The sequence below is a fragment of the Lagopus muta genome, chromosome 4 (assembly GCF_023343835.1).
Source record: "Lagopus muta isolate bLagMut1 chromosome 4, bLagMut1 primary, whole genome shotgun sequence".
Lineage (NCBI taxonomy): Eukaryota > Metazoa > Chordata > Aves > Galliformes > Phasianidae > Lagopus > Lagopus muta.
This window is the reverse complement of record NC_064436.1, coordinates 62,748,865-62,775,213: the sequence shown is the minus strand read 5'-3', so window position 1 is coordinate 62,775,213 and position 26,349 is coordinate 62,748,865. Positions and strand designations below refer to the sequence as shown.

The following is a 26,349-nucleotide window of genomic DNA, read 5'->3' as shown; positions in this document are numbered from 1 at the left end:
CAGACTTGAAATATGAAATATGTTCAGACTTGAAATATGTTCAATACTTTCATTTGCCTTCTGTAGTAACTGATAAATAACCATGTAATTACTCAGAATTTTAAAATATCAGTAGAATCTAACTTCTTTTTCACACAGACTTCATTCTCTTTCCTTCAGTGGACTGAGAGACTGGGAAGTCATCACGATTTGTAAAGAAGCAGAGTACATGGTCTGTGTGTTAAAAGAGCAGGAGAAGGGAGTGTCTGATAAGGGCCCTCATAGAAAGAGACATCCAGATATTTGAATTGGTACATGATCTGCGTCTTAAGAGAGCAAGAGAAGGGAGGGTCTGTTTAAGTGCCTTCACAGAAAGAAACAGTTCTAGCTATTTGAATTGATCCAATCTTTGTTATGAAGCCTGTTTGTCAGGTTAGCTCCTATTATGGTTAAAGCAGATTACTGTCTTCTTCTCTTTGGAAGGGAATTAATTAAATGTCAGTTCCCACTTTTCTTTCTGCCCACACTGCAGTCACCATATCCAATCCAATCACAGGATAAGTTTGATAAAACGTGTGCTATTTGACTTGTTTTTATCTGAACTCTCCCACCTCCGTTCTCCTTACTCCAACTTTTAGTAGCTAGTACTCATACAGAACCATTTATCACTGTTCTGGGCTCTCCTGATGCCCTTGTGAAAGGGGCATTGGATTTTGTTCCTAAACTACAGTAAAAGCTACAGCGTGATAAATTCTAGAAGGATACATTTTGCGTTCCTTTTGCTGACCCACCACATTACCAATGGTTGGTATTTTATTATCAAACAGTACTGCATTATTTTTTATCCTCTCATTATTTCCCCACTGTGGAGAAAGCACACATCTATTTGTCTATGTGCTTATTTGTACATATGAACTTCCTGGAAAATCTGTGGAGGAAAATGAAGATATCACAGTGCCTATATTGTCAAAACTCTATGACAACTATAAAATCACTTAAATACCAGCCACATTCTTCGGTGAAGTAAATGCATGAATACAAGGAACAAAAGAAAACTACCACAGAAATTATAGCTGCAATAACAGCAGTTTTTGTTGCCTCTGGAACATTATAAAAGGAATCCAAAGCATTCACAAAGGTCACTTCCCTAGACTCTTTGCTAAACAAGCTGAAATGTTGGGTCCTAAAAGAAAATGCCAGTTGTTTTGTAGCGTTTTTGTAATAGCTACAGCTGTAAGTACAAAGTCTGACCAGCTGTGAAAAATGGGGTGGGAGCACTAGTAACCATATGCTAGATGATTATAAAAGTGCTGGTACTATGGACAGCTGACCACAAGAAAGACATTGGAAAATCCAGACTGATTTGATTAGAAATTACAATGAAAAGAAATATCTAAAAGCAGGAAATGTGAATGCTTGTTCTTCCCCTTCCCCCTGCCATTTGAAATGACAGCTGGAATTACTGTTATGGATATTGGAGCAGTCATTGATGCTCAGATCTTCTGATCACAGCCTTCTTATTCTTATTCACAGCCTTACAGAAAAACAAAGCCATTTTTCATTGGCTACGTGGAAACAGTTAGAATCTGTGAAACTGATATGCTGTAGATGACTATGAGGATTTTAAGTAAAAGTTTAAATGAGCAACATCTTTCACATGGGAAGACCAAGCATGAGGTCTGATGCCCTGTGCAAAAGTTAGAACCCATTAAACATATGTAGACAACATATGTAGAAACTAGAAATGTTTCATGAGGAATGACAATTCAGATAAATAGTAAGTCCAGGTTTAGAATCACCAAGATTGCAACAGACCTCCAAGATCATCTCATCCAATAGTCCACCTACCACCAGTATTTCCCCACTAAATCATATCTCTTACTATCACATCTAAACATTTCTTGGACACCTTCAGGGACAGTGACCCAATTGCTTCCCTGAGCAGCCTGTTCCAGTGCCTGACCAGTCTCTCAGAGAAGAAATTTTTCCTAATATCCAACCTGAACATCCCCTGGTGCAACTAGAGGGCATTCCTCCGGTCCTATCACTAGTTACGTGGGAGAAGGGGCCAACCCCTTCCTCACCATAACCCCCATTCATTGGAATGAAATTAGTATATTGTCTGTGCTGCAGGGTTTTTTTCAGACAGAAAATTAATAGAGACTATGAATGTACCATACTCCTAAGATAATTGTTTTTATCCTAGGATCTGCTTCTGAAAGCAAACACTAAGCAGTTCAGGTGTGCGGTCATGAAACCTGAAAAAGCAGAGGTATGCTACAAAATACTTTGTTGCTTAAATATCTCCAAGTATGAAGATGAAAATAACAGTTGTGTAAAGATATCTCAAAATATTTGAGAGTTTTTGTTTATTTGGGGCTGGGAATTATGTGTTGTCACTTAAAACTGTGTTGTCAGTTCACATCCTTATTATTGTTTTCAGACTGTAGAGCAGCCATACTGACAGTTGCCTCTTTGCATTTATAATGTACAACCCCCTTTTGTTCTGGTCCTGCTATTTTATTCTCCTGACTCTGAGACAATGAGACCTCCATGATACTACTCCAACAAGTCTCCAAACCAGCAATATTCTTCTAAACCTAGTATTTTTGCATTAACTTTTAAGGCCACAGAACAACCAAGCTGAGGCAGTAGTACTTGTTTTCATATGAAATTCTTGCTATTGTTGATTCCTAATTTACACCTCTGTCACAAACTATTTATATAATATATTCATCATATCTGCATATTCTATTCACTGTGTTCATCCTTACGATGTGTAGACACTTTTTTTGCCAGTATCACTCTAAAATGAAATTAATGACCATCAGTAGAATTTGAATACTTTAATGATTCCATGAAATATCCTCTGACACCACATTTTGTCTTCCCAATATCTGTTTCAGTTAAGAGCTGAATGCCTTCATGGTTGACAGGTAGAATTCAATAGGCAAATGAAATGTCACTGTTACTTCATTGGCATTATTTTAGTCAATAAAGGTTATAGAAATAAAATAATAATCTTTGTCATAAGTTTTTATTTGGACCTACATTTGTATGGTCATTTGATATGAAATATTACCACTGTACTGGGTGTACATAACAAGTTTTGAATGTATAACAAGAAAATATATATGCTGTGATCATATTTGTTCCTCTAACTGAAAACTCAGGAATGATTTTCAGTACAGAGCTAACATTGTTTGCTGAGTATTTGAAAATATCTCTCTGAAAAGGAAAAATGTGATTTTAGTTTGAACTGCAGAACACACAGGACAATATGAAGAGCAGGCCAGCATTCCAGGCTCAGAAGATCCAAAGCAGGGTGAGTAATGTTTTAGATCCCATTGCTAGATATGCTTGCAATTTTTTTGAGTGAAAAACACAGATTTTTTTGGTGGTGCAAAGTCTAATGGAATCTTTAGTTTTATGTCATATTCTGTGGCCAGAACGGAATGGATTAGATTTATGGTTTACACGTTTAGGCCTGTGGACCTTTAACAATTCACAAGGAAATGGTCAGCGAACAACTGGTGAGTGGCTTCTCCAGGAGGGAAGCCAAACTGGAAGCCAAGAGTAACAAAAGCACAGGCAGTGCCCACACCACTCAGGAAGAAGGTTACAGTATCTGCCCAGGACAAGGCAAGGCTGGTGGTTGTAGTGACAGACTGCTGACTGCCAATCATCCTTATGCAAACAATGAAGTGTGAGGTCTGGAGTGCACCAAGGAAGACCAGTTAAGAAACAGTGCTACATCAGTGCAGGTACATACTGGAAGTCCAGTAAGGACAGCCACATACCAAACTGGAGAGACAAGGAGCTGAATTACTTCCAGTGTAATAGGAAAGCACTGACAACCCCCCACTGAGCTTAAATGGGGATCATGGACTAATGGGCAAAGGGTCTGAGTGGAGCTTCTAGGCGAGGCTGGCCGCAGCAATTACAGCCTGTTAGATCCCTCAGAACACTGACAAGTAAGTTGTCTGTAGTTGCAGCATGAAACTATATTGCTTTAACCATGTTTTCAATTCCAAGTGGAGAAATTTATATGTAAAATGATGAGTATTAAGAATAGCCCACAGGGAGAAAATAACTGAACTAATGGCTTAAGAAGTCAGCACAGAGACAGAAGAATCCTACAACTATGAATGACTGTTTCAAAATGAGACCCTAAAGAATGCTGAGCACTGACTCTGGATAATGACTGCCTGATATGCAATATACAGTCCATCTGGTTATTTATCTTCTGCCCTTTATACACATACTTAGGTCATAAAATCCACTAAACTGCATGTTTCTCTGCTAGGATTTGCAAGGCTCAGAGAATGGTAAATACAGAAAATTTGTTCCACTCTTGGTTGTATAACGCATGAAAACTCACATTGCCATCTCTTTGGTAGTTATGCTACAGATAATCTTCAGTCTTACATCATTCAATCAGTCACCTTTCATTCAAATTCATCTCCAGAATAGTTAAATGTAGAAGTTGTATTTGTACTGTCACCTAAAAAACCTTGTGAGCAGATCTACCTACTTTTTAAAACTGTATTTAGATACAGTTCTTACAGACTTTGGCAAGTCTGGTTCCCTTCTTGAAAACTGGGTTTCTAGTAAAAAATTCTAAGGAATATCTGGCACCAATCACATACTGAAGTTGTCGTTAATAACAATATCATCTACTCAATCTGCTTTCTAACAAGCTAAGACCATATAAATTATGGGAAAACAGTCACATCCCAATTTCTTTTGCCCTCAAAAGAAAAAAAAAGTCAGGAAACACCTACACAGATCACCCAAACATACGACCTGTGACTATGTGAACTCGGTTCAGGGTTATGTATATTCTTTTGTCTCTCATAATTTAAAAAATTGAAACCTAAGTGCCAACTCAGAAGAGTCAAGCCATCTGCCTAAATCACATAAAGAAAAATGTGGATCTAGCATCTTACTCTATTGATCAGGATATTTCTAACACCTCTAGTGTCTTCCCTGGAAGCAAATCAGTTTTATCTCGTCTAAACACATTTGCCATAAAAGTTAGATAGATAATATTCAAGAAGCTGCTATAACTTTTGAGATAGGTATCTTGTTACTGACTTTCAAAATACTTTCCATTCCTTTTGCCTACCTATCCATGCATCATAGAGAAAGGTTTATCCATTATGTGTTACAAAGAGTATAATCTGTCCTCAAATGAATGACATCACATAATGTTTTAACCAACTATTATGTTCTTTTTCTCTTTTCAGAACACTCACAGTATGTTAAATACATTTTTTCAATTCTATCAAACACACTTACTGTGTGCACCAGCAATTATTTCTGATTGCCATTACAAGATCTCTATTTATCTTTTTCACTGCAAGAGTGAGACAGTACAAATGCATCATCACTCTGTCTCAATCTGCTTCTTGCTCATATCTGGCCTTGTTCTTTCTGTATGTATTGGTTTTGGTGAGCTCCTGTGTGTTGTTGGTCATAGTGAATGAATCTTTTTCCACAAGACTTACAGTAGTCTACATTTTGCCAGATTTTTTCTGTTTTCTCATCTTGAAAGTATCTCACAACAGAAAGGGAATGAGAAAAATTCAGAAATTCCTTGATACCACATGAAACAGAAGAATCTTTCCAGTTATTTTATTTATACCTATCTTTACGTATGTTGGAAGTTCTAGTAATTTTGACTATATGAGCTTCATTCCTTCTGTTTAACAATGTGAGAATCTGAAGCTAAACTTATTTTCATAATCAGACTTAACTCAGTTCTCTAGCCACATTTTACTTAGTAAATACAGAACTTGAAATCTCTGCAGGTAATCGCCAAATATATGGAAATTTCTATGTGTCAGAGAAAATGTCTACTTTACATCAGTATAGGGTATAATACAGGCTGGAGGGGGAATGACAAGAGGAAATGTCATGTAATGCAGAAGACATTGATAAGGGCTGATAGGTGGACCAAAAGGAAGGATTTAGTTAGGCACTGAGAAGAGTAGGTATAGTGAGTCAAACAAAATCGCATTTTTTTTGCCATCTGTGAGGAAAACTCAGTAAATGTACTTAGTGAATTTCCAGGTGATAGCATACATTCATTATCTTCAACCGACCTAATTAATATCAATTACAAAATATCCATTTTCCAGTTAACTTGCACGTTTCAGGAGACTGCAGTACGCACAATATTTGCAGTGTATAGCTAGAGTGATTCTGTGCATCTGTTTGGCAGCTTCTCATTAAGCTGTTAATTTGGAGTTTAAATACATGTTTGGATATTAAACAAAGAATTTTTTCTGGAGTTAGGTCAAATGTGTCACGACTAAGCTTTGTTTTCTGCAGGAATGATCCCAGTTCTTATCCTGTCTGCCCTGCTTTGCCTTCGTTCTGATCACATCTAATTATATGCATTTGCAAAGGTGCTATATTTTGTCATCTGAGCAGTCTACATATGCAAGAAGTATTTTTATCTGGCAAAGAGATTGTTCCCTTCTTCATGCAGTATTTAGAGATTGTCTAGGAGTTTAGTCCTAAGGCAGTACTCTGAAGAACTACAAAGCAGCTACAGGATCTGGTCCAAGTTGTAATGTGAAGACTGAGTCACTGAGAACTTTGCTTCCAGGATCTAGAAAATGGATATGGCAATTGGTAATGCCAGTTGTTTTAGAAATATTTTGAAGTTAAAATAGTGATCATTTGCAAAAAAAAAAAAAAAACACAAAAAAAACACAAAAAACTTTTGAGACCTTCAGCTAAGAGGTACTGCTTGTGTTTTATTTTAATGTTTTTGGTTAATTTACCTTCCCTCAGAGACAGGCACTCAAAATATTTTATTCTGGAAACAGTTTACTTCCTTTGTCTAAACCAGATGGAATCCATGCATACTATGAACTTGAGCACTGAATAAATGAAAGGAAGCGAACATTCTAAGGGATTTGACATGGTCCAAGAGTGATTACAAATTTATAATCCACTTGGGGGACTTTGCTGATTTCTTAAGCAGCTTGAGTGGTTTATGAACAGCATGGAATTTCATTGTGAATGTCAGATTAATGCTAGATGAATGCTTTAAACAAAATTTATGCTGTCTTGGGTCGATTTATTTAACCCATTGAAATGTTTTTATACTCTGTTTTATGGTTTACATTACTAACGATAGTATATACATTCCCTCTCCTGACAGATCGACAATTTACCTATTAAATTAAATGCAGCAGCTATTTTAAGGGAGGGTGCCCTCTATCAGCGAAAAATGGAACAGGAGCTCCAGAGGTATGGTCACGCATCTTCCTCAGATGATTTTTCACACTTCTTGATAAAGAATAATTGACAACATTACAATAATTACACAAACTCCAGGTAAACTAATATAAAGGACCTTTTATAAGGCATTAAGAAGCTATTCTGTAAGCATTAGTGACAAACAGAAAAGTGGACTAAAATGAAAATTTACGCTGAAGTCATTATTTTACTATAGATGATGTGCTGTGTGACTGTGCTCTGATTTTGCACTCTGGGTAGTGTCCATTTGTAAAGTCCAATAAAGATCGATTGTTACATCAGTTCCAGTTCTTCAGAATAAATAATGAGCCAAATACACATCTGCCTTTGTGTCCATTATAAAAGGAGCATATATATTAAGCATATATGTTAAATATTTCATATATTGTCTTTTTTTGGGGGGGGGGGGGGAGGGGACGGGGAGAGGAGAGGGGATGAGGAGGGAATATGTGCAGAGTTGATAGTTGAATCTGTTTATCTGTGTATAGAAATACCTGCCCCTTTCTATCACATTAAGGTGTATGGGAGGACTAAGACCATGCTGGTCCACAAGCTGGATGAGCAGGAGTGTGGGAGACAACAAGGCATGCAAGGGCAGTGTCCTCACTGAGAAGCCACTCAGTCCCATAGTATGCTGGTAAGGCAGCAGAGTGGGTCCAATGAGGGGAAGCAGGGTCAGCCAGCAATCCAGCAATTGCTAGGCAAGACTATAGGGACGAGTAAGGCCAAGGCCAAGCCCAGAGACAAGTCAACAAGTTGGGTTAGCAGGTACAAGGCTGGGCTCAGGCATATCTGCAACATAGCCAAGGACAAAGGCTTCTGTGTTTAAATACAGCTTCCAGGAAGAAGCTTCACAGATACAATTTTCTCAGCAGTTTTTCACACAGCTCCTCTCTGCAGTCAGATCCAGTGCTGCACAGCTGCACCATAACACAGCTGTGTTTGAATACAGGCAACTAAATCGTAGGGTTGGGGAATAAGATCTCGTAGGTCCATTTCATGCACATGGAACTCTGACGTAAGGAAGCCTGACTATGTGGCACAGATTTTCAGCAGATTTTAATTGGGCTTCTGAATGTCTGCTGCAGACTGTATTCTATAACTAGAAATACAGAACATTTTAACTAAGATAAAACCTGTATCGTTGTCATTTTGATTTAGTATTTTTACTAATCCACCTGACTTAGCAAGATAAGGACTAAATACTGTTGTTATTCTAAGTCCTGGAATGACTGTCTAAAGTTGAATTTGGTTTTTGTGAAAAATGTTGATAGATGGATCAGAATTTCAGCAGTAAGATTTTACACATCTCTCAGGTTGTGCTATCACCTATTGTTAACAGCTGTGTATGTATACTTACACAGTTTTGTGTACAATTATACATGCTACTGTTCACTTTATCTGGCAGAATTTTATTGCACTCAGCAAAGGAATAATGTTTCCCCTAACATTTTTTTTTGCTCATCAGATGTAATGTTCAGCTGCATTTAACACACAACAAACACATAGATACATGTTGGAGAGCAACAGTAAGGCACAACTCACTGCATTTTTGTGTCTGTTCCCAAGCTCTTGGCTCATTCAGTTCTTTGCTGCTGGACTTTGAGAGGCCATCTGCAGGGCTTTGTTTTGCTTTTCTCTTGACCATCCAGAAAAAATAAGAATGTGGTTTTACTTAACAGCTGAATACTTCCTCGCCTCATTACAACAATATTATAGATTATTTAATCGGTGAAATACAAAACAGGAACAGAAATAAGCAGAAAAGTTTTTATTTCTCTATGGCGAAGTTGGCAAGAGAACTGCCAAAGAGAAAATGTATTAGTTCTTTTAAGCAAAATAATCCTCTGAGAAAATTTACATACCTTTGGCCTGATTCTCCTTGCTCCGTATAAGAATGTACACGTAAATAAAGTTAGCCCTGTCTTTGGGCTTGACTGTGCTGACAACTTTCACATCCATGCCTTCATACACTTTCTTACTGCCCTATTTTCCCAGGCTTTCTACCTAGTAGGACCTCTGGAACTGGAATTAAAATACATCTGTGGGATGTCCTCACAGTGACTACCCTTTTTCTCTGCAGGGATCAAGGGCTTTATGCCACAGAAAAAAAATTCTAGAAATGTTTTATAAACCAAAGCAGGGCTGGAGAGCCAGAGTATGATGTACTCTCCCTTCACTCTTGCAGAATTGAAAATTTGCTACGAGGGACTGGAGACCCGTCTGAATTCTTGGAATGGCAAAAGCAGATGCGTGGAAAAGATTTGGAAGAGCAGCTGGCTGAAATAGAGTGTAGAAGACTTCAAGGGAAACTGAGTCATGAAGAGGCCATTCTAGCCCATCAGAATGTAATTCAAGAAAATAAGAAGAAAGCTGATCTAATGAGAGAAGAGGTAATACAGCTTTGTTCAAATTTTGCCTGCATTCAATTACTGCAAAATTTACTACAGATGATGCCTATTACAAGTAGTTATAAAAGTTCTGTACAGTGTCTTTACTCACTGAAGTCTGTAAACAATGGATAAATAATGCTAAAACTTCCAGACGCTGCAATGTTTATACATTCAAGTAGTTTTCATAAGTGTTTGATTTGATTGATAGCACTTCTGAGTTCAATTGAGTAAAAACAGAAAGTAGAGCATCCTTCCCAATTTTCATGTCATTATTAATATTCTTTTTGCTCAGATACTGAGATATTAGGCACCGTTTGCAATGAAATCACCAATATGTGACTAATTTAATTATCTTGTTAAATGGGAGTCATGAATTTAAACAAATTTGTTTCCTTAAAAGATCAATTCAATTTATTTCATATTATCCGAATGGCTGTATGTCTCCTGGGGAAAATTCAGATAGGAACCCTCTGTTGATGTACAGATACAGAAAATGGAATACTGAAGCCAGAAAGTATCTTTTAACATATTTTCCAACATGGCAAATCACATTTTCCCCAAAACATTGCTAATTTTTTTTTTTCCAGACTCACTTTTTTCTGGCACTTTTCTTATAAACTAAGCAAATGCTCAAGAAATAATCAAGTACTATAGAATTAATAATTTCAGAAGTGACTATCACAGGCTATGTCCACTGTTTTTCTTTTCTATTAGCTTGGTTTGTTGCTATGCCCCGTAGGCTGACCACTACTTTTCTCTTGGTCATCTTTCACAGATGTCAGTAGTGACTGAAATTTAGAACAGACCCACAAAGATTTTCAAGAAGTGCATAATATAAAAGGGATATTAAAATTAATTAAATTAAAGTATTAATGGGGTCCTTTTCTGTCCTTAAAAAAACACCTTTTAGCTACTCTGGCATTAAGTTTGACTAGACAGACTATCAAGCAACAACTTGAAGTGAACCCTAACATGTACAACTGAACACAGTGTGGTTGCTTTCAGCCACACAAAAATGATTGTAGCCATTATATTAACCTCAGTTTCAGGGATGATATTGTCCAGTGAATGCAGTTGTCTTTGCACTATTTCAATTATTTGAAACACTCGTATCATTGGTTATCAGGAATTTTATTAACTTGTTTTTTTGGGATTTAGAAAGCAGAGCTGATGCATGAGTATGCAGAGAGATGTCTACAGGAACAGAAAGAAATGAGAGAGCTGGTGGAGAAGGTCGTGGAAGGACACAAGAATGCAAAGCAAGCAAAACTAAAGCTTCAGAAATACAAACAGCAGATAGGTATTTATATATAGCCAGAAAAATTAGATATGATGCCAAATGTCCCCAGATTACTTTGTTTTAGAGGGGCAATTACAATTTTTCTGAAAGAAAGAGGAAGTTGTGGAAAATATCCAGGATATAAATTCCCATAAATGCATGAATATGAATTTTAGGACTAAGTTGGTAGCAGGTAGATCAGAAATTCTAATTCACTGCTTATGGGAATTAAACTTTGTTTAAAAGGGAAGATTACAATGCTAATGTTCTGCAACTGGTTTCTCCTCCATCTAAAAGCAGCATACTTGAATGGCTGTACTTTTTGTCAAATCAATTTAGCAAGCTCAGATTCCTGTGATTCATGCCATTAAGAGAGGATTTGCCTAGCAACCTCTTTGAAAGAATCATAGCTCCAGATTATTGTCTTCTTTAGAGAAGACAGTCTGGAGGAGATAATTGTAGCTCAAGAAAGAAAAGACATCTGCCAAAAGAACAGTACCACAAAGGAGAAGGATTAGCACAAGACAGACCAGCCATTAGAATGAAGAGAAACTGTGTTACACATCCTCCACAATTCTTACATAAAATTCCTAGCTAATACATCAGTGAATGAAATCCAGGCAGAAGGCTGTACATATTCCAATGCAATACCATGTTAACAAATGTTAACACATGTTAATAAATGTTAACAGTGTACAAGAGGGCTCCCTTAAATTGTGCATATTTTGGTGAGCAGAATACTTTTCACTGCTTCACTATCTCTATACTTGTACTGAGGGTGGCAGAAAGTGTTAGCCAATCTGAAATGGCATAGCAAAGCCTACCAAGCTTTGTGGGTCACTGATTTCTAGGATACCTACAGCTTGATAAACTACAAGTGTTTGATGTTGTATAATATCCTTTTATTTAAAAATGAAACGATATACATTAATTAGAACAGAAATTAAGAAGAAATCATTCAAATTGTCTACTTCATGTATGTATACAATATGCTTCTATGTTGAATAGAATGATAGATAGTGGAGGTGGGAGTACTCATTTGTTTCTTTAATTGTTCCTCCCACCAATGACAGATTGTTTCTTCAAGTACCTCCAGATATGTATTATTATCATTATTCACAAATGCATGAGTTTTTCTCCAGATGGACTACTTGTTAGAATATGCAACAGGCTGACAGAGATTGGTTCTTTTCTTTCAGTTCAGGAAGTTTGCGAAGAAAATCGAGAACTACTTCGGCAAGCTTTAGAAGAAGAGGAAGAGAAACTTAAGAAAAAATATGAATTAATTCAACAAATACGAGCCATTGAATCTTTACCAATCCTTAAACACAAGTTTGTTGACTTAACTGAGGTAAGCTCAAAGGAAAAAAACACTGTTTTTACATTTATGTGTACTGTATGTGTTGCACACACTCATAGGAACTGTGTACTGCATGGAGATGCATAGTGTGAAGCACAAAGTGACCCCATGAGACAAAGATTAGATCTGAAATTTTCACAAAGTTTGTAAAATATTATCATGGAGAATATTCTGATGAGAAGTGAGAACTCACCACTTCTGATAGTAAGTGAAATCATAGGCTCTTTGAATTTCCTTTGAATTTTGCTGCCAGTATCTAAATTTCCAGACATCTTCCAAAAAGAGACTGCCAACTCAGTACAACGTGTGCCATCCACTTTAACAAAGTCACAGATTTGTCAGTCTTCAGTGAAGACTGACACAAGCACAAAGTGCGAAGTGATGTATAGTTGCTCATATTGCAGTGGTGATTGCCACAGTAATTGACAAAATTAATTTCCTGTGCTTTTAAAACTTTCAACATTCAGGTATATGGAAGAGATTGTCTGGAAAACCCAAAACCTGCTTATCTGTTGTGCATGTACTGGGCAAGTGACTTGTGAGTGCATATGTGATTAACTCCATGTAAATGTATCCCAAACTTCCTGAACTTACTATTGATTCACAGCTGATACACCTGACTGGTCACTTTTGCAGAATTCCCAGATTTACATGGCATGCAGAAATCTCTGGATGTATCTAAAATATACTCCTTCATCTTCCTTTCCTTTCCAAACTGAAAAGAAGGATAACAGAGTAATACAAAATGACCTCACCAATTTTAAATGTGATCATTTCTGTTTTTTTCCTGGATTCAATCATAAGATGTGGGCTGCAAAGTCATGAGATATAGTCTGCAAAGATGAAACAGTTCAAAGTGGTTGCATGTGGAAATGTCATTACTTTTTTAATCACAGCAACTTCTATAAAATGGTGCAGGCTCTCACTGAGGAAAATGAAGGTGATTGGAGTGTCAGTACTTTCTTACTTTCAACATAGTTAATTTCATTGCCGTATACGTGGCTGCCAACTTGACACAGAGCTTCCACTGAAATTCTGTTTGTAACTAAATACAGGCTTTAAAGTAAATTTCCCATCTAGCTCTTCTCAAAAGACAAAGTAGAAAAGCACAATAGGTTTCAAGGCATATTTAAAAAAACTCAACTGAAATCAAGCTTATGCTATATCTACAGTAACTAAAGTGTAAGGTTGCTGAAAGTAGGATGGCCATACAGGTCATACTGCAAGTGCAAGAGAGTCAACCTGAATGATATCTCAGCTCATTTTACGATTCACTTATACCCACTATTACAATGGTTCTCAGAGTAATTTAGCATTCTTTTGGTGATGGCTTGCCCTACTTGTTCTTTTTCCAAAAGACGTTTATAGGCTAAGTGAAATTAAGTATGTATTCATAAAATTCACACTAATTCTCAAAATTGTTAAAGTACCCAGTTCTTCCCTTGGTGGCACTTCAGTTTCTCTAGTAGCAGCATTACTTACTGCACAAGTATAGAACTTTTCTTATTCTAGGAATCATTTCACTGTCTTCATTGGATGTTTTTGGAATGCATGTGCTGAAAGTATTCATCCCTACCATTACATTGCTTCTCTTTCCTTAATCTTTTTGGTGTCTGCTTACCATGCTCACATACAATCACTGGTATATATGCCCTGCTGCAAAACAGTTTCCTTTCACCTTCTGTGAATACAGTTCAGCAGTCACTAAGTAGCTTAAATTAGTGGCAAGATATTTAAAACTGAATTCATTTCATACCAAATTTCACTCAAAACTGAAATCTCAGGAGAGAAATAATCATTTTCCTTTCCATTTAGTTATGGTGGTACATATTTATGAAGAAGTTGCAAATAGAAGATTAATTGAATTATTCTATTACTCTTCTTCTATGCTACTCCTGTACTCCTGTGTACTTGTGTGTACGTGACCATTGTTTAGGTCATGTTTGGTAAACATGAGGAGTGTGGAACCAGAAACCATGGAGCCAAAACTGAAGAGTCAAACTTTAGGTAAAAAACAGTGAGTGATGACTTATTCCTACTGATTCAACTTTTGATGATTTAGAAAGAGAAGCTGTGGGGACCAAAACCACAGGAGAAACTCTTGGAAATGTTGGAGGACTCCACAGGTTCCTTCCCAAGACTCACTGGCCTTCACTGATGAGTTTGTATCATTAGGTCTCCAGACCAACTCAATAATAAGCCCTCTAAAGCACCATTGTAGCAGCAGATAGATAAGTCTGTTTCTGTGATACTTGGTGTCTTGCAGCCAAACTCACAATCTGAGTATGTGTCTATAACAGAACATCTCTCTCTCTTCCTGGTCGTTGATTTTTTCCCTTCCCATTCATGTTCTATTTTGTGAAAGGCAAGTTGTACTCTGTCAACAAGCAACTCAGGATTCAATACAAGGGATTGTTTTTCTGCTGGAAAGGATTACTTGAAAACACATGAGCTCTTGAGCTGAATAATTTCTCTCCATTGAAATGACTGTAGTGAGTTTTACTTACATATATTTATCATTACCACTTATGTTCTTATGTTCAGTTTTAGAAATAATGTTTGGAGGAGTGGTTGTCTGTTTGTTCTGCCTTCCTCAAATTCAGCCTTTCCAAACTTTGTCATTAATTTTCCATGGAACTAATTAGATCAAGGCCCTTGTGATCAAAATCTTAACCAGTGTTTCACTCCTAATACTTTGCAATTGTATAGAAAGAGTTTGGTAAGCATCTTGATGTCCTGCACCCATGTCTTCCATTGTAACATGCCATAATACCAGATCCTCATGAAAGATGTGTACCAAAAATATGTTGTTAAACAACAGAATATTAATTGCTGTGAAAGGGATGAAATTTTGCAAAGATGGATCCAGAGTAAATCAGTATTCATATATATTTGTGCAAATTTTCCCTATCTGCAGATGTATTTATGTGTAGATTCAGGGAAAGGGAGAGTATACATAAGGGCTGAAAACTTCAAGTGTACACAAATCTGTTTAGAAATTATCTGTGTTCACATGAAAGCTAAGGTGCTGCTGTCTCATTACGTCTTATAACAGGGCTCACTGTGAACTTAATTACAAAGTGAATTTTTAAAAGCCTTCAATTCAGATTTGAATATTTTGAATTTGGGCATTAAGTTTTCAATTTCCTGAGTATAGAGCATTGCTTACTCCTAGTCTTTTCAGATAAAAATAATAGATGTCATCATAGTTCATATCCGTAGTTTGGATGTAGATGAATACAAAAAATGCATATTTTTGAGTGTAAAGTCAGTTTTGGTTTTACCAAAACAGAAAAGATGCAGTTTTACAGATTTCAAAACTTCAAAAAGCTTATTAAAACTAAATGATAAGTCAAGTAGAGTTTTATTGTACAGCAAATGTGTTGTGTTTTTGTTTATTCTATTTTTCAACATTTTTTCATGAAATGTTTTGAGAGCCTTGTGTTTTTACACATACAGAAGATGATCTCAACACGTTAAAAGCAACTTGTAAATAGCAGTTAGGTCAGAGTCATCCCTGTCTTTTTTGAAGTCAAAAGATATTCAGCATGATTTGGAACACAATCAAAATACTGTGATTGTACTCATTTTCTCTCTCCTTGCCATTTACAGTGTTATTTAAATCTATACTTCTTATTCCCTAGACTGGTGGCCATGGTTTAATTTGTGAAATGTCAATAGTGGAACTACGTGAACGCCTCGCTCTACTTAGAGAAGCACAGAAGGCAGCAGAGGAAGAGAAGAGAGACCAGATAATTCAAGATAAACAAGCTAAGGAACAACTTCTTCTAGATAAACTGGACCAGATTTCCATTTTCAGAGCAGAACTTGGACGAGCAGCTGCATTAAAGTCAGTATAAAACAGTATATGGCACTTAACACACTGAAACTTTGTTAATATTTTGCTAGTTCCATGAGAAGAAAAACAAGTCAAGAGCAAAATTCAGCCCTTTCATAAAGCAATGTAGCTTTTGTCAAAGATTACACTGGGACCAAGATTTCTTTTTACTCCTGAAAATAATTTGCATCAAATTTAACAAATCTTTTTCATAAACTTGAATTTATGGTTGAAGACACTGTATTCAGCTAGTATTGAGAGTACTGTGCTGGTATTCAGAGCCAAAACTGTGTTTGAGAAAAAACCTCTTTCTTCTGCTCCTTTTTAGTTAATCAGAACTGATTTGATTTTATTATAATCATTCTTACTTGCTACTTAAAGAGGTTTCTCATTTTCATCTAAACCAATATATTAGGGCTATAGTTTTCTTCTTTGAACTTCATTTGTGATGTGAAAGAGCAGGCATTGTTTTAGAAGATACTTTGAGGGAGATTTTCTGATAATAATAATAATATATAAATTAAATATACTATAGCTGTAGATCAAAGAGAAGAATCTTTGCTTACAGGCTCTCTGATCAAATTTTGTATTCATTATGCATATTTATTATTAATTATCATATTTATTATTCATTGTCATAAAGGATCCATAACCATCATAGATGGTTACATACATAGAAGACAGATCCCATCCACAAGGAATGTAAAATCTAAGTTTAAATTATTTACAAATAAATCTGAGCAAGAGGAAAGCCTGTGTAAGTGTGTAAATATGGATCACCTCTTGCTCTCATGCCATTTTTACTGCATCTTGACTGCCTTTTTTTCTTGCAAGTTTTCTTTCACCTCTTCTCTCCTGTGACTTTGATAGTTTACTTCTTGTTTTGCCATATTTATTTTTGCAAATAGAAGTTCAGGCTGACATTCTGAAAACATATTCTATCAGGCTAAAGCTATGCATCTTTAGACATGTTTTAGATTTGTGTTTATCACTTAGATACCAAAGGTGGCTTCTTAGGAGTTCAATTCATGTTATTGATCCATCTTCCAGTTCTAAATCTCAATTACAGAAGGCAGTATTGATGTATTCATTTAACCAGTTTTCACTGGTCCCTGCTCTGATTTGGTTTGTAGCTGATAGTTAATCTCCAAAGAGTGAGGTTTTACTGTGTTAGTACTTTAGAACTTATTTTAATGAGGTTAGTGAATCAATAACTGCAGCTCCAGTGGATTGACTGCACAGATCAGTGACCTTCTCTTCTTTGTCATCTGTGGAGAGAAGACTAAAGGACCTGCAGTAGACTTTGAGCTGAAGACAAATTCCCATCTCAAGCATTCAGTGTTATGTGAAATCCTGTGGGAGCAATTCAAGTCATTGCTTGCCACTGGAGATTCAAACCAAGCATTAAGAACTTGTATACTACATAAAACCCATTTCTCTAGTATTCTAAAAATAACTTGTTATGGTAGATATGCAGTGTGTACATACTGTACACAGCTGGGTTTCTTTAAAATAGGCTCTTTGTCTTAATTCAGAGCTAAAACCTTTCCAGTCCTGAAATAAGCTATGCTGGAATGTGAAGTTAACATGGATTTGTCCTGACATATTTGAGATGTTACTTAGAACAGATGACCATGCCAATGATGGTTTCTGATCAGACTCATGATAAGGAATACAGAAATATACTTTATTTTAATGGAGACCCATTTGTTTTCCAAATGAAGGAAGTACAAATTTTCAGTATCAATTTTACAAGACATTTCTTTTCACGCTTCCCAAGCACTCTAGGTCACAACTTGGGAGCATTAATTATAAAGAGGCATCACAACATTGTTCTTCAGGAATGCCTTTAATGCTTGATCATCTAGAATGCAAATCTGTGGTGGTATTTCTGTTAATACACAGCATGCTGGCATACTTACATGTGCTAGACTTTTTGCTGCAGCTTTCATTTTTGTCTAAACAAACCATAGGCTTTGTGCCTTAAACCTATTTACAGGTCTAGACTCCCAAAATATCTATCAAGTCAGTGTGATTAATTGCTTAAATTGTATTGATATACTGCACAAGAGATATAAAGATCAAATTATGCTTACAGAATTAATTCATAATTATAGGCATAGCAAATCTTACTAATGGTGCTCACAGATACCACTGTGCATCAACACAAAATTACATATTATACCTGCAACTGTCTTATGTCAAAGGCTCTTGCTAATCAGCCAAAGTGTGATGGCTAAGCTTTGCTAAACAAATCTGCTGTAATTAGTGTCAGCTGGAGTTTAATTGGGTCCCTACCAAGCAAGTTCCTTTCAATATCATTTACAGACATACATCAAGACAAAAGAAGCATATTGGGCAAGCATATAATGAACTATATTAAACAAAATAGGAAATGGAACATGAAAAATCACAGAAACATCAGCCTTTAATAGATTGAAAGCCATTACATCCATCACAGCAGTAGCTTTATAAGTGCTTGCAGAACATTTAAGAATCAGTTCAGTGTATACGCAGGATTTCTCTTTAATTGCTAGAATTTCACATAGTTTGACAATGAGCACTGGCATATGATGTGGACAAACATTTGAGTTCTCAGCTTGAACTCAGTATGAACTCTAAAAGATTTTTGACTATTGGAATACATGCTAATGTACTATAGGCTTGTACCCATACACTTCAGTTACAATTCTCTTTCACTCCAGTGAGGCTGTGTCTATATTGCAAGTAATTTAATGCAACAAAAATCAAGCAGCAGATAAAAACAGTAGGTGCTAAGACTTCAAATCTGTGGTTTGCTGGGATTACTTTGGATTAAACCTAGCCTCGTCTTCGGTCTGCACGTTCTCACCACTAACATGGTACACCACTACCAATACAAGCTGGGGGATAAAAGGATTGAGAACAGCCCTGTTGAAAAAGACCTGGGGTACTGGTGGATGATAAGCTGGACGTGAACCAGCAGTGCCCTCACAGTCCAGAAAGCCATCCATATTGTGGGCTGCATCAAGAGAAGACTGGCCAGCAGGGTGAGGGAGGTGATCCTGCCCCTCTGCTCTGCACTGGTGAGGCCTCAACTGGAGCACTGCGTCCAAATGTGGAGTCCCCAGTACAGGAGAGACATGGAGCTGTTGGAGCACATCCAGAGCAGGGCCACAGAAATGATCCAAGAGATGGAAGAGGCTGAGAGAGCAAGGGCTGTTCATCCTGGACAAGAGAGCCTCTTCTCAGGTGTGGTGACCTAGTAGTGACCATTCAATATCTAAAAGGGAGCTACAAGAAAGAAGGGGACAGACTCTTTAGCAGTGTCTATGGTAATAGAACGAGGGGAAATGGCTTCAAGCTTAAAAGAGGGTAGATCTAGGTTAGATAAAAGGAGAAAGTTTTTTACAGTGGGGGTGGTGAGGCACTGGCACAGGTTGCCCAGAGATCTGGTTGATGCCCCGTCCCTGGAGACTTTCAAGGCCAGGCTGGCCCAGGCCCTGGGCAACCTGATGTAGCTGTGCATGTCCCTGCTCACTGCAGGGGAGTTGGACTAGATGGCCTTTAAAAGTCCCTTCCAACTCTAAGGATTCTATAATTCTAAGTAAACTAAGAATTCTGTACATGCTTTCCAAAAATTATCACATAATTTTATGTTATATCCAGTGAGGATTCTTCTAGCCATGGACTATCCCATTCTGAGTGACTGTTAACTTGCTTCCTTAGGAGATATGTGATATAGGGAGAGAGAAGTTGTATGAGGATTTTATGTCTCAAGTCCTACAAGTTCTTCACTGACCATCAAAGAAAAATAGAGCTTGAAAAATCCCTTTTTTTTTCCCCTCTCTGGGTTTCCATTAGAATGTGATGTGGCATCTGAAAATTTATGGGGCTAGCTGCTTTTTGGAAGAGCGTACATGGCTGGCAGATGACTTCATGTAGAGGAGGACTGAATATTTGTCTGATTATAGCCAACTATTTATAATGTTAATTCAGAAGCAGCTACTGCTGCTTCGTGAAGTAAAACCTCTTGTTATTTCTCCTGTAATGGTATTTACAAGAATCTGGATTTCCATGTAGTGAAAGGTTTTGTTGCTTATTCCCACTGATGATATTTAATCACTGACTATTTATATAAAACCTTACTGTTATATTCTCTTAGATCCCCTGGAATGCAATGCCTCATTGCAATGCAAATAGAAATAACCCATGTTCTCAATTAGATTATATGGTAGAACATAATTTTTAGACTTACAGAATTGTGTTAAAAGTTAAGCTCACTGTTGCAGTGTGTGACTGTATGAAGGAGGGGACAGAAGTGTCACCCCAGTAGACAACATGATGCAAAATGAGAAGCTCAGGAAGTGTCTCAGGAAATCAACTGGCAATGAGAAACCAAGCTACACTGTGCCCTTTTTTAAGAGTTCACAGTCACATTTAGGAGTGTAGCATGGGTCAAATCTCCTGTGCATCCAATTTCTGAGGATCTGGGGAAACGTAGTCTAGAATGGCTGCTCTGAAGAATACCTGCTAATATGAGGAATTTCCTCTTAGCAAAGATGAAGTTAACAAGACAAGCAAAAATATCTTTCTCAAGATGACAGTAGTGTTTGGATCACTGGAATCTTGATGCAGACACTTCTGAAGGCAAACTGGTGGTTTTAGCATCAGAAGGAAAAACGCTTCTTCTCCTTTTCCCAACCCCTTGAGAATTACAGCATCACAGAAGAGTTAAGGTTGGCAGGGAGCTCTTCATGAGAATAGCATGACCTACAGTGAAAACACCATGGAATAAGACCTGAGAGATGAGGGAGAAGTTCTGTTGTAAAACATTTCCAAAGGACAACCTGTCCCTGAAATTGGACCTGGCACTCACAGAGTAAGAGTTCAACACCAGCTAACAAGGCCCCAGTGCACTCTGCTCTCGGTTATTCCAAGCCCTGTTCTGATTCCCAATAATAGCAGTTGTACTAGTGAAATAGTGACCTCGCACTCTTCAGCTGAGAGAAAACATCAGATCTAGCCTGGTGATATACTAGATAATGATGCATGTTCCTTGGTAGATCTGATGTCTACTTTAGCTCTGGATTTGGACAGGGAATCACAACTGGTCATGACACAGAACTGCAGCATGATGGTACCCAGTTCAAGGGCAGTGTTGAGGGAACAAGAAAGTTGGATGTAAAGTAAATCACAATATAAGGTGATACAAACTACATGAAAAAAAATCTGAGTACATTGCACCAGCTGAATGGAAGCAAGCAAAACCAGACAAAAATGTAAACTAAAAAGACAAAAAACAGCTACAATAGGAGGGAAAAATATAATTGAATAAGACTATCCAATAACTCCTCTCCTATGCCTTACTCATATGCTACACATGGTACCATCAATTGGTCCTCTCCTAAAACCTCTACTTTTAATACATCACCACCCCATAGATTCTGAATTTGGACATCCAGATTACACAGAGACAAACATCTTGCATTTGTCAAGGAATAAATACAGCAACTGAGATGAATACTGAAGATCACGTTAAGAAAACTCCACAAGCAAAAACCCGCAGTGCTAACATAAGTTTTGCACATGTATTTTTTCTAAAGAATGTCATGTCAGGCTTGAAATATTGTCAGATATTGTCATCATGGAATCCTATGGGAAGAAATGATTCTATACTGTTTAGTAATGCTGTTCTGTAAACAAGAAGCAAGCTGTGAAAACCACATCTATTGAGCTATGTGATTTAAACCTGTTTTCAACCAACCTGGTTCCCAGAAGCAGAAGCAAATTCATTACCATCTAAGTAATACATAATCAGATGGATTTATTCCGTAGGTTATTACTTTACATTCTCATGGCTTCTTTTTCATTTTGCAGGCAAGAAGAAAAGAAAAGAAAGTCCCAGTCTGGTGAAAGGCAAATGAAAGATGAACGCATTTTAAATCTGCAGAGAAAAATTGTAGAGAAAGCAATGGAGCGTAAAAAGCAAGCAGGACTCTTAAAGATCACCCCCCAGAAAGCCAACACTGCATCAAGAAAGGTCTGGAAGTACATAAGGAAAAGAGCTCTGCAGCAGACCTGTTCAGAGTTTTGCTGTACTGCCAGCACTGGCAAGGGTGGCAGAAGCCATACTGGAGGGACAGTAGCAAGTCCCTGCTTCCTGCATAGGCACAGTCTCCTCAAACCATGGCCTTGACCTCACCTCCCTGCCTTACATTTGGCTGCCACAGACTGGGGTCCATCCACACAATACTTACCTTTCCACTCATGTCACCACACACTGAAACAGCATCTAACCTCTGTCCCCAATTCTGTCTCACCATCTCACTACATCAAACTGGGACGCTTCCCACACCCAAGGCAGGTTTCAGCTCATCATTCCTTTGATTTTAACCTGACCTTTCCTCCACCTGATCCAACAACATCAAATGAAAGCACTGACAGGCTGGTGCTTTCACCAGCCTAATGCTGGTGGCAGTGGTTGTGTTTCCTTGGCAAACATCTGAAGTCAAGTGGTGAGAACTGCTGCTACTGCCGCCCCTGCCACTGCAGTGAACAGTCATGATGGGGTCACATTTTAAAAGCTGTACCAGTCCAGTAAGAAATTAGAACTACATCTCCCAATCCACTAAAATAATAACTCTTTACTTGTTCTGTGGAAAAGATGAAGCTGAATTCATTGAAGAGGAAAATTGTATTTTTCAAATGCACATAGTTTAAAAACTGAAACTGTGCAATCTTTCAGAGTACCAATTTTTGCAGTCCTCAGTATCCCTATTTCAAGCCACTGCATGTGTAAGTGAATGCTTACACAGAACACTAGGTCTGTTCCTTTTAGCAAATAAAATAGTGAAGAAAGCATTTCCTAAATTGGGATGGCTTTCTGAACTGAGACTTTGAACATATGCTTAATCACTTTGCTGAATGGAGTCCAGTACAAAGTAAAGGCAATAAACGCAGACTTCAAAGGCAAGAAGCTATATAATTACAAATGTGAGACATTTATAAGATAAACAAATTATAAATTGAGACTTTTTAGTACTGATGTGGGTCTGTATGAGTGCTCCTGTGTTGCATAAAATTGGAAAAAACAAACAAACAAACAAGGCTTGTTTGTTTGTTTTTAAGTTAGATTTTGTATTTTATTTATTAATTTTTGTAGCAAAGCTTTAGACAGTTACCCTCCTAAGATGTCACAATATTTTTGTTTATGGCTTGCTTAGTTGTTAAGACATCTGTTAAAAAAAAAAGAAAAAAACAACAGGATAATCTTGAGGTTACTTTAAATTACTTAGATGTTTTGGTGTATCTTCCGTCAGTGCTGTTCAGCCCTGCATGACCCCGTCCAAATGTTATTACAGGGAAATAGCTCAGTGCATGTCAGATATGCCCAACAGCACCTTCATTCTAGATGAACTGCATATTGCTGTAAATGGTGTTAGTAAAGCTATAGGAAAAGGGTTTAATTACAGTGCAGTATTTACCTGGCATTCAGTTTGTACCTTTTAGGTTCTTCGGTATATTGAAAAGGAGTGAGACTAAACCTGTGTACAACAGCCCCAAATCCAGACTGAGGCTCCAGTTACTTTAGGGATAGCCCTTGAGGCCCAATGGGCTTGTGCTGGTTTAATTGAAAGTAAAATTTGTTTGAAAATAACTATTAAAGTTCTTAATAAACAGAATTTATATTGCAATTGGGAAAACTAAGATATTTTCAGCAGTCTGTGGGGACAGAACAAGGGGAAGTGGCCATAAACTGGAGCATAGTGTGTTCCACACCAATATGCAAAGGAACTTCTTCACAGTGAGGGTGACAGAGCACTGGAACAGCCCGCCCAGAGGGGCTGTGGATTCTCCTTCTCTGGAGATGTTCAAGAGCCCCCTGGATGCCTACCTGTGCAGCCTGCTGTAGGGGGCCTGCTTTACAGGGGGGTTGGACCCGATGGTCTCTAGAGGTCCCTTCCAACCCCTACAATTCTGTGGGGAAAAAAAAAAATATTGAAAACTACCATTAATTAAAAAAAAAAATACCATGGTCAGTGAAAAATCAGATGAAGAAGTAGCTGTTTTCTGTTGCTTCTGAGCTTTTTTTGGGAATGCTCCCTTGTGAACCAGCTTTTAAATCAGCTAACAGCAGAGTGTGATGGAGTTTGTTCATTTGTGGCTTCAAGGATAACTTGATTGCAGAGAAAGAACACGAGGTAGTGGCAGGGGAGCAAGCCATCCCAATAGTTTTCTATCGACCACACATTCTGTGTAGTGTTGCAGCTGTGTACTTCATCATAAACTGAGCAACCCAATTGAGTTCCTTTCCATTCATCATGCCCAAACTGATGATGTTTCCCAGCCGTGTTAGCTGTGTTGCCAGCCAGACAAATTGTCAAATAAAAGTTCAGTGTATCCTCTAAACAAAACCATTATATTCTCAGCAGTCTGATCTTCTGTGTGTCATCTCTACAGGACTCTTTGCAGTGGAGCCGTGGGAAAGAACTGGAAGAGAGTCGGGAAAGGCGGTTCAAGACTCTTCAGTACGGCTTCATGGCCAGAGAAACGGACCAGAAAATGGCTGCCCATGAGGCAGCAAGAAGCGGAGCCACAGCTTGCATCCTGCGCTCCCAAGCAAAATAAAGTACACTTGGAACAAGCCCAGGCCTGCTGTGCAACTATTTGCTACAAGGTTGAATTGTAATCTTTATTTGATCTTTACCTTTAATAGCAAAATTTGGGTCATTCAGACATAGTAGAATCGAAATGTGTTAATGTTTTATAAGGGAATTCTATTTTTCAGCTGTAATCATATATTTTTTTCTGATTAGAATGGAAAGCTGTAAGAAACCCAAATGGCCGGTGTCTGGGTAAGAATGCTGAGGTCTATATTACTGTCATCACTGTATACTGTGCCATGAGTTGCTGTGCTCACTTTCCTAAAGAATAAAAATGAGGGGGGAAAAAAAAGCAATACTTGTTTACACCAGCATTTTTTCAGCAGCCATGCTCGGCCCGAGTTCCTAACACATCATCTTACATGACAGTAACTATGTGTAACAAGATCACCAGTTTCAACACTGGTTTTAGAGGGTGAAAGAAAATTGTTTGGAAGATTGAGATGACACCATAGCCTACAGCTGCCACAGGCTGCATTCAGCAACCCAAGAGACCATCCCTCTATTTGCAGTCTTTTCAGTCTTTAAACAGTGTAAGGAGGACACAGCGTTGTTGGATCTCTTTAGCAAGCTGCTTGCAGAAAAGTCAGAATCCTGTTACTCACCTAGAAGATAATTTGCCCTCTACGACAATTTCTATACTGTGTAAAACAGCTCTTAAATCACGAGACTTATTCTAGGCACAAAACCAAGGACGATATAAATCTCAATTAAAGTCTGCACAGCAGTAAGACTACGTAATGTATTTCTATTTCAACGTGATGCCAGTTACTAAGTGTTTAATTAAGGCTATTGCAAATATTTAAATTGAAGGAAAATGCCGCTGACGTTTGAGTCAGGCAGCTGCTTTTAGTGCTCCCACAACATTACATTTCTCACTTTTTACTGTAGGAAGTCCAGTGGAATTCTTTTGTTGCCATCTAGCTGTGAGGATCGTTTCCACAATCTGCAAGCTGACAAAATGTGCCTTTCATTCATTGTAAGCACTGCTGTGGTGCACTAAAGCAATGAAGGACTCATTCTCAGTAGGAAGAGATAGGGAACTTATCTCCTAACCTAGGAGAGTGAAAAGAAGGAATGAGAGCAGAACTACAGAAAAGGGGCAACCACGACATTATATCTGGCAGAGGAGTGTAAAAGCTTAAAATGACAGACGGTGGGTGGCAGGGAGTTGATCTTCCTTTGTGGATGTTCAGCATTTTGTTGTGCTGTATTCCAGAATGCCAGCTCTTGACTGTAACACCTCTGTTTTCCAAAAACTAGCAATTAACAAGGCTGACACTCATGGTTCAGGATATTGCATAGCTGAGTAGTACTTCTTAAACTTTTTGATGCTGCTTGTGTTTCGAGAATGTTAAGGAAAAAAAAAAAGTATTGAAGTAAGTGACAGAGAAATTTAAGAAATCTAATATACCGTATGCTCCTTCCCCCCTTCAGAATTCTTACTGAACTGTACTCAAACTGACTTATAACTATTTCCTTCTCCACGTTTTCCCAGCTTCCAAATGAAAGGGCTGAGGAATCTCAATAATCTAGCTGTGGATTCTTTACCATTGGAAGTGACAAAGAGCCCTGTTCTT

The 26,349-nt window shown here is 37.7% G+C and overlaps 1 protein-coding gene across 3 annotated transcripts in view; it reads left to right on the top strand.

Annotated features, from left to right (window-relative positions):
* CFAP99 (cilia and flagella associated protein 99) overlaps positions 1-25,100 on the top strand; it is a 49,205-nt gene extending 24,105 nt beyond the window's left edge. For all 3 annotated transcript variants that reach the window (XM_048942551.1, XM_048942549.1, XM_048942550.1), the window contains exons 8-16: positions 2,186-2,251; positions 3,233-3,304; positions 7,157-7,245; positions 9,443-9,647; positions 10,806-10,947; positions 12,126-12,277; positions 15,931-16,136; positions 21,984-22,146; positions 24,567-25,100. In XM_048942551.1, coding sequence (XP_048798508.1) covers positions 2,186-2,251; positions 3,233-3,304; positions 7,157-7,245; positions 9,443-9,647; positions 10,806-10,947; positions 12,126-12,277; positions 15,931-16,136; positions 21,984-22,146; positions 24,567-24,734 — 1,263 coding nt within the window. In that variant the 3' untranslated portion in view covers positions 24,735-25,100. The remainder of the gene's footprint in view (positions 1-2,185; positions 2,252-3,232; positions 3,305-7,156; positions 7,246-9,442; positions 9,648-10,805; positions 10,948-12,125; positions 12,278-15,930; positions 16,137-21,983; positions 22,147-24,566) is intronic.
* The last annotated feature ends 1,249 nt before the right edge of the window (positions 25,101-26,349 follow it).